Below are 13,734 nucleotides of genomic sequence, written 5' to 3'. Positions count from 1 at the left end.
CCGCCTCCAAAGGACAATGGGAAACAGGCCACGCCCCTGAGGGACATGATTAGCTCCCCAGAGGTTGTGGGCAGGGGGAACTGGGAGGGACGTTGGGTGATTGGCTCTGAAGAGGAGGAAGAAAAGCACCTTTCTATTTCTCTCTCTATATAGCTCTCTCTATATAGCTCTCTATGTATATATCTCTCTCTATCTCTCTCTCTATCTCTCTCTCTATCTCTCTCTCTATCTCTCTCTCTATCTCTCTCTCTCTCTCTGGAATTGGCTGCGACTCGCTTTAGGCCTCCATTGATCGCTAAGGTTTAAACAGGCTGATCTGGTTGGCTTAGATGTGATGTCCGCCATTCACCCGCATGGATCCATATCATGACGGCATGGGCAACAAACACGGAGCTTGCAAAACACCCTTGGCCAAACACAGATGTCCAAACACTGCATGCATGAACACAGATGGCATGGGACATGGCACCGACAGCCCCCAGAAACATTCTCTCTCTCCTCTCTCTCTCTCTCTCTCTGTCTCTGTCTCTGTCTCTGTCTCTGTCTCTGTCACTGTCACTGTCACTGTCTCTCTCTCTCTCTGTCTCTGTCTCTCTCTCTCTGTCTCAGCTGGTTCTTGCTCGAACCAGAAGGAGCTTGGCCGTTGTGTGTTTGTGAGAGCTTTTGGAGCGGTTCTGCAATATCGCTGATGAGGTTTTCGCTGTGGTGCTCTTCGGAGGCCACGAGCAAGGTGAAGGAGGCCATCTTGTCTGCCTGCCTCATGCCGGTGGCTACTTTGGGCACTGTGAGGAATGAATGAATTATCGTTTTCAATGCCATTTTTCCCCACTAGAGCGGGGGTTAGCCTGAGGTTAGCCTGAGTCCACCATCTTATGCCAGGTTCCCACCGGAGGGACAGAGGAACTCATGAGGCCAGAGGTAAGTGAGGCCACTATAAAAAGGACTATTTTATTTTATCCTTCCCCTTGTCTGTATTTTAGTCTGCACGTAGAGGTACCTCAAATAAGATTAGGTTTTTACCTCATTTATTTTGACATTTTTGCCTTGCATTTATTTTAATTAAATTATTTGTTGAATTTTCTTGTCGTGTTTACTTGTTTTTGATTTTGGAATAAACCCGTGTTTTCTGAGATAAATACCTCGCATCTCTTCGCGTGGTTATCGTCATATTCTGAGTATCGTCATATCTCTTCACGGAATAAACCCATAAATACCACACGCGCGCCAAAAATAACCGCTATATATTTGGCTGGTCGCCTCAGGAGTAAAACTATATCGACTGTTCATCCAAAACTGGTCTTAACTAGCTACGGGCATGTATACCCTAACTTGTTATCCGAGTACTGCGAAACAAAAGGTTTGAAAGTGCCAATAACGTGATTTATTCTTGTGTTCAATCGAAATTTAAAAAAATTCCACCATTGACACAGCGTCTATTACACCACCTTATTTGACACAAGTGCATTAGTTCTTCATGGCTGTGTTCTTTATGATGTCCTTCAAAACGGTAAGTTTCCCATTTGGAATGATTTCTATTGAATGATACTGGTAATTTTCTTTCATTTCAATTGTATATTGAACATTAGAACAAATCACGTTTTTTGGCACTTTCAAATCCCTTCCATTTTAACAGTACTTGGGCAAAATATTACGGCATTTTACGTCTTCATGACCAATAAATTTGGCTCTCGCAGCCCCCACCCATGTCATTGTTTTTCAAGACTGCACGCGAGGTAAGGTGTTCTATGAACTCTCTTTTTTTTTTTTTTTGGCATCGATGCAACATGGATTGCCATGAATTTTTGGTGAACAACTGTATGGCTATGTGCTGAAATTTTATTTTTTGAAATTAGGATGTGAAAATTTCATTATAGTGGGGCTGCTTAACTGATGAATTGTGCCTTTTCCCTTAAAAGCATGAAACTTGGCACATGGCTCGAATACCCCAAAAGAAAGATTTTTAGTCCAGGGGGCATCTCCAATTTCACCCCATATGGCGGCCATCTTGAAATTCAGGATGGCTGTCATACAAGACCTGTTTTGATGAATATCTCCATAATTAGAACAGCTGTGGGTCTGCTGGACAATGCCCATGCTCTGCAAAGATGGATGGTTGCAGGTCCAGAGGTCTCAAGGGTGATTGATGAGTTTGAGACTGCACAGGAGCAACATGAAAGCAAAGCGCCATCACTGCATCATGATCAGAATAAAAGCACCCAGATGACCTTTGACAAACATGTCAGATCACTTGTATCAGTTATCGAGGAGCTAGGTAATCCATTTCTTGAAGAAACCGCTGACCTTTTGGTCCTTGACACAAAGGATATAGCAAGTGCATCAGTCGTACAAAGTGTGAAAGACGTGCAGAAAGTGGGAAAGGAGGCTCTGGAGTCATTTGTGCAAGAGAGGCTGATTGAACGCTCAAAGCCTTTGAATGATGTCGTCCCGCGCAAAAAGTTACCTCTGTTTGGCAGCTCATCAGTAACAGACCAGCTGACAGATAAACACAAGGTAGCCTCATTGAAGAGTTATGTTCAACTGTTTTCTCGCCTCTATATTGCCTGTCAAACCCGCGAGGGAAACATGGATGAATTTTTCCGTCATGAAAATCAATCTTTCCCTCCATCTCTGTCCAAGGATGGGAAGCTTCGACCTGGTACAAAGAGCGACCTTTTGGACTGCTTAGAGGAACTTTCACCATCAAGCACACAGATGCCAGAGGTGACGTGTCATACTTGACGGGGCAGTAATTGTTCAAAAGCTAAAGCCCGATGTTGGCACAGTCAAAACATTTGGCGAATATGCTGAAAAGGTCTTCATCCCATTTGTTTTCTCACAGTACAAATCTGCAACCCGACTTGATCTGGTGTGGGACCGTTACCTACCCGACAGCCTTAAGAGCATGACCCGTGAAAAGCGTGGCAAGGGGGTTCGCCGACGAGTAGATACCTCAGTGGCAAATTCCTGGACAGTGGCAGAACTTTCTTCGAGTTGATGAAAACAAGCGTTAACTCTTCAGCTTCCTTTCCAATGAAACAATTAAATCATTTGAAGACCAGCGCAAGGAGCTAGTTGTTACACTTGATACAGAGGTTCTTACTGCTCCACCACGCATTGATCTAGAATCGCTGTCCCAGTGCACTCAGGAAGAGGCAGATGGTCGGATGTTCCTACATGCTGCTGATGCAACACAGAGAGGGCATAGTAAGGTCCTCATACAAACTGTGGACACAGATGTTGTCGTGCTTGCAGTTACAGCATCCCAGAAGCTTTCAGTGATGATATGGTTACAATTTGGGACAGGCAAGAACATGCGATTTATCTCTGCACATGATATAGCCACAGCTCTTGGCCCTGAGAAATCTAAAGCCCTCCCCATGTTTCATGCACTAACAGGGTGTGACACTTCTTCAGCGTTTAATGGGCGTGGAAAGGTAACTGCATGGAATGTGTGGGAATCATTCCCTGAGCTCACAGAGGTACTAGCAGAAATTTTCCACCAGAGCACAGAGATAACTGAAACTTGCATGAACGTCATTGAGAGATTTGTGATTCTGTTGTATGATCGCACAAGTACTGCTACTGACATTAACATTGTACGAAAGAAACTGTTTGCAAAGAAGGGCAGACCTGTGGAATCGATTCCACCAACACATGATGCCCTTGTGCAGCACGTAAAGCGGGCAGTATACCAAGGCGCACTATGCTGAGGACAAGCATTGCATGCTAAGCCTGATCTACCAAGCCCCACTGAATGGGGTTGGCAAAAAACGTCTGCTGGCCAGTTCAAACCAATATGGACAACACTTCCAGAGGCTGCAAAGATCTGCAATGAACTTGTTAAGTGTGGGTGCAAAAAAGGATGTACTGGTCGTTGCCAGTGTAAGAAAGCTGCACTTCCCTGTACTTCTCTCTGCGCATGTGATGGAGAATGCAGCAAAGACTAGAAAACCACAAGATGGCACAGTTAGTCTGTGATGTCATAGACACTTTTAATCACTGAAGAATGCCAACCTGTTAAGAGTATTTATATGCATTCCCAGTATGCATGATACTATGCAAAATTAATATTTTCATATGACTGCTTAATATTTTATGTTACCATTGGATTCCTAAACCCTAAAAATGTAGGTGTAGGCACTGCAACCATTTAGATAGCTGTTCTAATTATGGAGATATTCATCAAAACAGGTCTGTTATGGCGGCCATCTTGGATTTCAAGATGGCTGCCATATACTATTGAATATTTTATGTTGCCATTGGATTCCTAGACCCTAAAAATGTAGGTATAGGCACTTCAACCATTTTGATATCTGTTCTAATTATGGAGATATTCATCAAAACAGGTCTTGTATGACGGCCATCCTGAATTTCAAGATGGCCGCCATATGGGGTGAAATTGGGGATGCCCCCTGGACTAAAAATCTTTCTTTTCGGGTATTCTAGTCATGTGCCAAGTTTCATGCTTTTAAGGGAAAAGGCACAATCGATCCGAATTTTTTAGCTAAGCCACCCAGCTATTAGCAGATTCTTGCCTAAACATTCTTTTAACTTATCTATATTTCAGTGACTTGTGTAGAGAATAGAAGTGGGATAAAAACATCTAGAAAAGAGGGGTACAGGATGCAGGAGTGGAAGCAAAATTGTTGCTGCATCTTTCAGATTGTGGGAATTGAGACTAAACACACCGTTATTGTTTGCCTGTCTGTCTTCAGCTGGGATTTTCCATTGGTCAGGTGATTGCATCCACTTTTTTTTCTCTTTTTGTTTCTGTCCCTTCTATGGCTGGCTATAGTTGCTTCGTGAAGACTCTCGCATGCTGGCTATTATGTAAAAATGAATAATTATATCCCTTATCCATTTATTTACAGACAGCGAGGATATATCAGCAGTTGTAACCGTGCATCCGGTGACTTTGTAAGTATGCACCATCATTGTCAATTTACAAATACATTCTCATTCCCTCCACCGAAGGTGAACGGAGGTTATATATATATATTTTTCCCCTGTTTTTCTGTTTGTCTGTTTGTCTGTTCTGTCTGTGAGCAGGGTATCTCAAAAGGTTATGGATGGGTTCGGACTAAACTTGGTGGAAAGGTTGGGGATGTGTCAAGGCCAAATTGGTTAGAATCTGGTGAATATCCGGATTTGGATCTGATAAGTTTTTAAAGTGATTCTTCACAATTGCGATACAAGGCATAAACAATATATAGCACGATATCTCAAAGTTGTAGATGGATTATGACAAGACTTGGTGGATGAGTTGGTTAGGTGACAAGAACAAGCCAATAAGATTTTGGTTCAGGTCCGAAACAAGATCTGACCTATCATTGGGATACAAAATATAAACTTCAGCCTGGCGGAGGTACGCGCTCTACCGAGTGCAATTCTACTTTTAAAAATGAAATTACGAGGTGTATTTTACACAAAGCTTTATTGTCACTCACACATGCAGTACTACTTTTGTCCAACACATCATGAACTGAACGGAGTGTATGGAAAATATGACGATAACCGTTTTGGCCTGGCAAGATACTTTGGAGGTAGAGGTATGTACACTTGCCTCTGAGTTGTCCAGACATGGGTTCGAATCTCGGCCCAGCTATAAATCATAATCCTGGTGTTCCCATGCAGGGTAATTCATCAATGTGGAATGTTTAATGTTGAGGCCAAGGTACGATAGAGCAGCAGAAACAGTAGTTTGGGGCTGGAGGGCTATGTGGATCCATATATTTTCCCAACATTTTGAAGCATGACTTGTAATTAGCTTGGGTCTTGATGGGTGATTGGATACCTGTGAGATTGTCTCGTCATAAGGTAAACGTTCTTGGTGTTTATGCTTGACTCCACAATCCTCTTTTAATTATAAAGAAACTGAAAAGTAAAAGGTATTTTTTAAAAAGTACAGATGCATTCAAAGTACACCACGCACATGACAAATAAATAAATAACATATCCTCTGGGGCACCTCCGGCACCGCCGTGCAGAACATTGAGACGGAACTGGGAGGGAGCGGTGTACAATAATTGATTGATTAATTGCGTAATTAAAATCAATAATCGTAAAACTATTAATTTCTTAATCAATTGACTAATAGCATACCAAAACCCCCAGTGTTTCATCTTAATCTAACTTTTTGAAAATTGTCATGAATCAAATAAATAATTGATCAATCAATAAATCAAAAATACCCTTTACAGCCAAATTACTTGGTCACTGTTGTGTCCAAATGTCATCTTTCCAGCTCAAAAGGTGCCCGAGATATTGCCGATGAGAGAAAATAAATAAGTACTTAATAAATTGATAATTAAGTAATCAAATAATTGATTAATCAAAAAATAAAAAATATTTTTTGCCAAAGCATGTGCTCACTATTGTGCCCAAATTTCAGCTTCCTAGCTCAAAGAATGGCTGAGATATCGCTCAAAAACAAACTGAGAACACCGAGTACTCCCTTTCAGCACGCGTCATCGCTGGGCCCCCTTCGGTGCCCGGCGATGACCTCATGCAGTGCCTGGAGATGGAATAGGAAAGGAGCGGTGTACAAAAAAATAGCCTGCATGTGATGTCCCCTGTGCCTGTCACTGTTCATCTCCTCTTCCTCTTCATTTCTCCTCCATTATTTATTTTCATTCCTCCTCCTCCCCTGCACTCCATCAACTCCTACTCTTCTCTTTCTCTTCCTCCCCACTCCCCCCAGTGAAATTATTTATATTAGCTGATGGATTGAAATAGTGGTGTTCATGGAGCACAGAGATGATGCAACAAATGATCTCCCCCACTTTTTATTTTATTTCTGTATTGCAGCCTGTAACATATGATGTAGCTTTTTGTTTTTCCCTTTGGTGTTATTGACTGCCTCAGGGACTGTGTGTGCTTGCATCCATTTTATTACATGTTGGTGTCACTGGACCTGACTCAAAATTGTATTCTTTGTTTGTTTGCTTTTTGTTTTTTGTTTGATTTTAAAGGCGAATAAATGAGCAATAATAACAATTATTGGCATCCATGTTTTGTTTTTTTTGCATTAATACCTCGTTAGATTTTGAAATGTGAGGTAAAATGCAATTAGTTGGAAGGTTAAAATACTATCTATGCTTTTCCTTCTGGTTACAAGCTGTGTGAATGTCGTCTATTTTGAATGAAAAAAATATATACTGACTTGTGTTCAACCTGTACTTGTTAGGAAGATTTTTGGACCTCGTGATAATGTCCCCAGGATGAAGATTAATGGCTTGCATTTTTATGCCTCATCCGACGAAATCATCGGAGGCATTGTTTCTGGGTTGTCCGTCCGTTCATCCATAATAGGTTTTCGTTGCTGCAATAATTTGTGAACCAGTGATGGGATTTTGAACAAAGTTAGTACAAGCGAATACGGCGATGATATATATATATATATATATATATTGTGATGCAAAGATTAACAGATTGGATTTTGGGGTCAAGAAGTCAAAGGTCAGCCTGTTGTTTACAACTTGAGAACAGCTGAAGGGATCCGAGTCAAACTTTGTACAGGTATGTATAATGATGGAAAGATGAACTAATTAGATTTTTGAGTCAAAAGGTCAAATATCAGCCATCTTCTGTTTCCGGGCTAATTTGTGAACCAGTGATGGGATTTTGGCCAACGTTGGTACAGGTGTGTTATGATGCAAAAATTCAACTGATTAGATTAGGGGGTCAAGAGGCCAACGATCAGAGGCCCTGCTAGTTAAAAAAATTTGTTACCGAGCTAACTTGTGAACCAGTGATGGGATTTTGACCAAACTTGGTATAAGTATATATTATGTTGCAAAGATGAACTGATCAGTTTTCTGCGCAGAGGTCATGTCAGGTAAAACTGCGATACTTGATGACAGCTGAAGGGATTTAAATTAAACTTTGTACAAATATGTATAATTATGTCATATTGTGGGCGGAGACATGTCCGTCGATGTCTAAGAGTGGCGTTCTTGTAATTACTCCCTCCAGGGAGTAATGCATTTGATCGTGTCTGTCCATGTGTGTTCGTGTGTTTGTGAACAAGATATCTGGAAAAGTTCTGAACGTATTTGGATGAAAGTTGGTGGGATGATTGCCTTTGGGATAAGGAAGAATTGATTAGTTTTTGGTGAAGTTCAGGATAATATTCCGGATTCAGGAATTTTTTGGGGGGATTTTTTTTACTTCCGCCAGGGAGTAATGCATTCGATCGTGTCCGTCCGTCCGTGTGTGTGTTCGTGTGTTTGTGAACAAGATATCTGGAAAAGTTCTGAACGGATTTGGATGAAAGTTGGTGGGATGATTGCCCTTGGGATAAGGAAGAATTCATTAGTTTTTGGTGAAGCTCAGGATATTATTCCGGATCCAGGAATTTTTTGGGGTAATTTTTTTTCTGTTTTACTGCATTAAAGCTTTTATTCTTATTCTTAAATGATGTTTTTCTCCTCCAATTCCGAGATATATCAAAATTAATTCTCTGACAGTTAGGGCCTACTTTCTTTTTCATTTATTGTTTTGGGGAGAGGGGGATGTTAAACAAAACGTATTATTCCTTGTTAAACAAACGTTAAACAAAACAACTTGACCCACGGTGGGAGTATGCGCTCTACTGAGTGGCGTTCTAGTTTCTTGCTTTAGTCCAATAGGATTAAGGAGAGATAGCACACGTATCGTGTATAGACATTATATTGTACTTATATAGACATTATATTGTACTTATATAGACAGATAGCGCAGCCTGGTCTGGGTTTGATTGCCAAGAAGAGCAGGAGGGCCACACATTTCCATTCTGCGAGAAAAGATGAGTTGGTGGTTGAGAGTTTTCGGACAGAATTCATTGCCACAGACTGGTGTGCCTTTGAGTGAAGTACGAGAGGATGCTGGAGTTGAACAGACAAGGTGAAGTGCTGCACATGGGAGGTGAACTGAGCATCCAGCATGATTTGGGACATAGTGGGGATTGTGGGTGCTGAGGCTGCAGAATGTCAAATCCTTTTAGTGCCAGGCTGTCAGTTTGGTAATCTTCCTCTTTTCTTTACCAGTTATTTTCAGTTGTCCTCTTCCAATTTTATCTTGCTCCGACCATTCATTCCTTCTCTATATTTTTGCCAAGCTTGTGGCGATTATCTCTTTATGTATTTCTCTTAAGTGATGTCCAACTTCTGGTGACCATGATCAGATTTCTCCAAACATCCCGAGATTGGTCCAGACATAATGTACCATGACCTCAAACAAATTGCAAATTCGATCCGACAATCCGACAAATGAGTGGAGGTGAGTAGTGATCCTGGGTTTAGGTAGTTTCACGAGAAGGGGGTTGATGGTGGACTATGAGCCCTGCAGAAACCTTGGGGTGGGGAAGGGTCAAAGTCACAGGGCAGAGTGCAAGACCAGAAAAGAGGCTGTAGAAGACAGAGACCACTGGCATGCCAGTGATTGAGCAGTGATAAACAATCTCCTCGTTGTGTAGAAGGCTGTGGAGTCTTTTATGGCCACCAATAGTGTGCTGGCCGGTGATGTCGCAGTTCTCCCCCGACTACTACCATGCAAGCTTAGTCTCATGACCTGTTCTTCTGGCCAGAAGAACAGAACAACACAAATAACCCTTGCATCTGGAACATCAAGTTTCTCAAGGCACAGCTTTGTCCAGATATATGCAAACACGTCCTTTTCCTCCATGCTGTCCTTGGATATGACACAATATCTTGCTTCTATGGGATTGGGAAAGGAGCTTCCCTCAATAAATTCAAGTCAGTCACTTCTGTGAGCAAACCAAGGTGTTTGATGCACAGTCAGCTTCTACCGATTTTGTCGCTGCAGGAGAGTGAGCCTTTGTGATCCTCTCCAATGGAAAACCCAGCAAAAAGCTATAATCTGTGACACAAGTGGTTCTGTGAGAAGGTGACTTCCAGCACATCTCGCATTCAACCACAGTGCCACCTACATCAGCAGCAGTAAAGTACCACAGTCCGGGTCTACTTTCAGGTTCATGAGTGGAAGGGATCTAGGAATGGACTTGCTCCAAAAGAGTGGGAATGGTGTGGGAGACTGAGTGGCTTGTACCTCTCCAGATACAGAGAGACAGACCTAGCTCCTGCTCCTGAGGAGCTGCTGTGGGGTCATCAGGTGCAACTTCCAGGCTGACTGCAGCAGCTTGAGGTGCACATGCAAGAAGCACGATGTTGTGTACTCCTGCTTGTGGAAACTGCAGAGGATCTGATTGTACAAACACAACACAGCTGCCATTTGATGACGATTATGACATTGTTGGCTTCTAAATCCATCTTGCACATTGACACAGGTTACCCATAGTGGGAAGATGCTGGCAATATGGCAACTACTCATCTTCTATGCTTCTCTTACATAATGTAACGTGTAGATGTTTACTGTCAAGTTCTCTGCAGACTTTGGTGTATTCTGAAAGCTCTCTATTGTGAAGGTTCTCTGTATTATGCTTGCAATTTGGTATTGCTTTACCATTATTAGTCCTGCCAGGTGATGTTCAATGTTAGTATTTTCATTTTCTATCATTTGTGCAATGGCAATCTGCAATAATTTCATATTATCTTTGGTGTTTTATTTCCTCATTTATAACATAACTATGGAAGCATCATTACTAACTTAACGTTTGCTATTGTCTGTCAAGAACAGCATGTATGTACACTCAGTATTGCTTTTTATTTCATTATTTTGGTATTAAATGTTTTAGTTATTAGCTGGGACTGCCTCTTCGTCCTTCAAGGCCTAACTACTTGTCAACTGTATCAATAAAAATCAGTATCTAACATTCCACTGAAACCTTTAAATATCGTCAGGAGGAATCCCAAGATCACCTAGAAAAGCTTGCCACAGTAGGTTTTATGGTTGATTTGAGTTTGTTAGGGTCCACAGTGATTTATTTTGGGTGTCCATTGATTTGCCTGGTGGCTTTATTTTGGGGAATCCACTATGGCCACCGGGTGCTGTTTCAAATTGGGTAAACCATAACTTTTGAACCAACCATAGTATAAACTAACATGTCACTTTTTCAACGAATTTTGTGATTGAAAACTCATTTCTGATGTCGATTTAGTGTTTGGGGACCATTTTGATGTCAAAATCCAAGATGGCTGCAAGTGGCCATTTTGAAAATGGGTCGATAATGAAATTTTTAAACTAACAAGTGTATAAACTAACGTAGTGCCACTTTTCCCACTAATTCTGTGATTGGAAACTCATTTCTGATCTTGATTTAGTGTTTGGGGACCATCTTGTTGTCAAAATCCAAGATGGCCACCAGCGTCTAGCAAAATGATTTAAAATATTTAGCCACTCATTTAGTTATTCGGCTGTTTTAAAATGACAAATTCATTAAAATTGTTAACTTTATATTCCGATTTAGTTTGATCGTAATTCCAAATTGTATTTTAAGACGCAAACATGATGTGTAAATACAAATGGATAAAGATATATATACAATAGCAGACTAAGCACAAATAATGTTGAATAAGATGGGATGTATCAGCTTAAAATGAATTGATTATAATTGATCACTTATTCATGATCATTCTCATAATACTTCATTTTGTTGAAATTGGGATTCTAGAATGCCTTGGCCTCCTTCATATCCACGGAAGATAGTACAGCCCACCTCAGCACAACTACAGCTGTGTGATTTGCAAGCGCACACCCCTCCTCCCCTTCTACATCCACACCTGATGTCAAGAACGTAATCAGGAGCCACTACTGCTCCCTCAGCCACTGTACGGGGGATGAGTATACCTTGGTGGTGACGCTCCCAACCGAACATACAAGGATCCATGGCAGGTGGAGCCTCCTTAGGATTGTGTTCCAAATTGAGACCTGCATGTGGCATCACATCACATTCTCATGGAAGGCTTCTAATATTGGTGTGAGTGACTACAGCTTCAGGGAGGTTGCTTTACTTTTCCCAGTGGGGATGTTTCCACATTTTATGGTGGCTTTCTGTCATGCTGGTGCATCTCTCCATAACTTTTGCATATGCAGCGCATACGAATGTTGATGCTTGTGAAATGACCAGTTATTTGGGGGCATCAGGGTTTCCTAGGTCACTCAAATCAAGCTGCTTTTATGCAACCTTTACAGCTGTTCCCTTCTTAATGCCATGGAGTGAAGCAACAGTGTCACCACCAGATATGGGCTGCCCTCGACAGTAGGAGCATGATCATAATGACGCACAAGGTTGTTGATCCACACCTTGCAGGTTTGGTTCTTCTCAACGCTCTTATTCCGTGTGACGAGGTCATCCATACACTGTATGCTTGTAGTGACAGCAACTGACCAGAGAACCTCTTCACAGATCATCTGTAACCCACAAGTTTTGTGGAATTTTTTTTTCCAGACAACATTTTGTCCACACTTCCAAAAATGTTCACCAGTGCCTGCTACAACCCCCTGCCTGCCATTTGTAATGTATGTAGCATGAATTAAATTAATGAGCATACGCATCCCTCCCAATATGGGGACTACTGATTCAAAGTACAAAGGCTGATGAAATATGATGTCAAGAACAACTTTGTAGAGCTGCTGGTCTTCAGTAAAGATCAAACTTCTGTTGACTTCTCAGACCTTGATCTTGCTCTATGGCTGTAGGCATGGTGGCTGGGTTGCTCAGGTTCTGATCAATCGATGGGAGAAAAGACACCGTTTGGGGCTGGATTTTCATATCTGCCTTTCTGCCAATTCTAGCATTGCAGCCATTATTTTTAGGGCAGTTACAACATCGTGAAAGAATGCCAAGTCATTCTGGCGTGCATAACGAGCTCATAGTTGTCAAATAACCAAAGAGGGGGAACCTGGTTGAGAGCCACGCTTTCAGGCATGGGACGCTTTTAGGACGACTCGTCATACCAGCGACCCCAGCAGCAGATAAAAGCACCACCTCATCGCCATACCACTGTCAACTTTCTGAACAGTCTTGAGGCACATGTTGCACCCACCATTTTCTACATAAGAATCAAACAGTTCAACTGAATTCCAAAGTTTTATTTAATTTATTATTATTGTTTTTCTTTTTTTAACTCGACTGGATTACCGTCCAGTTGAGTTCATCACATACTGAACCTTCTGGCATCTATCGTCCGTTAACTTTTCACCGTTAACACTCCAGCGGCCACAAATATCAACCGATTCTGATCAAACTTGACATGCAGCATCCTTACCCCAAGGACCAGATTGGTATTGCATTTCAGCCCGATCCGTTGGGAAATGGTGGACTTAGGCGACCATTTTGTTTTTGGTCATGAAAACGACATTAACACTCTAGCATCCACAAATATTAACAGGTTTTGATCAAACTTAGAATGTTTAACCCTTATGCTTCAGTCACATTTGGCTCGGCGGCCGTAGGGTCTAAAAAATCTACGGCCACTAGCAATTCTAGGGCGGCCGCAGTATTTCCACGGTCACACAATGTAGCAGTCACATATGTTTTTATTTTTCGGGTAGCCGCACGGGGTATGTATAAATTGTGGAGACCGAAAACTTGGGGGTGCCGTACGATCTTTGATTTGATGTCGCACGGTGACCTTAGGGCGTCCCTGCGGCGGCCATAGAATTTTCAAGGCAGACGCAAGGTAGCCTCAAGGTGCCCGCAAGGTGACCGCAGGGGAGCCCTAGGGCGAACGTGCGGCCAGACGGACGGTAACGAGTGGGTATATATACCAGTTCTTTTTCATATGTACAACAGCACTTACAGTTGTCATGGCTACGGCTTGTCGAATTGCTACG

At 41.9% G+C, this 13,734-nt stretch overlaps 2 protein-coding genes across 2 annotated transcripts in view; both read left to right on the top strand.

Moving 5' to 3' along the window:
- The window catches only part of LOC144892818 (uncharacterized), a 36,317-nt gene extending 29,321 nt beyond the window's left edge, over positions 1 to 6,996 (top strand). The window contains exons 4-5 of the mRNA XM_078781142.1: positions 4,872 to 4,917; positions 6,701 to 6,996. Of these exons, the coding sequence (XP_078637268.1) occupies positions 4,872 to 4,917; positions 6,701 to 6,703 (49 nt within the window). The 3' untranslated portion in view covers positions 6,704 to 6,996. The remainder of the gene's footprint in view (positions 1 to 4,871; positions 4,918 to 6,700) is intronic.
- Positions 6,997 to 12,174: 5,178 nt separating this feature from the next.
- The window catches only part of LOC137430834 (rac GTPase-activating protein 1-like), a 37,000-nt gene continuing 35,440 nt past the window's right edge, over positions 12,175 to 13,734 (top strand). The window contains exon 1 of the mRNA XM_068121610.2: positions 12,175 to 12,208. Coding sequence (XP_067977711.2) covers positions 12,175 to 12,208 — 34 coding nt within the window. The remainder of the gene's footprint in view (positions 12,209 to 13,734) is intronic.

The sequence above is a fragment of the Myxine glutinosa genome, chromosome 7 (genome assembly GCF_964187855.1).
Source record: "Myxine glutinosa chromosome 7, kmMyxGlut1.1, whole genome shotgun sequence".
NCBI lineage: Eukaryota > Metazoa > Chordata > Myxini > Myxiniformes > Myxinidae > Myxine > Myxine glutinosa.
The sequence above is the reverse complement of the archived record's forward strand: the minus strand, read 5'-3'. Positions and strand labels throughout refer to the sequence as shown.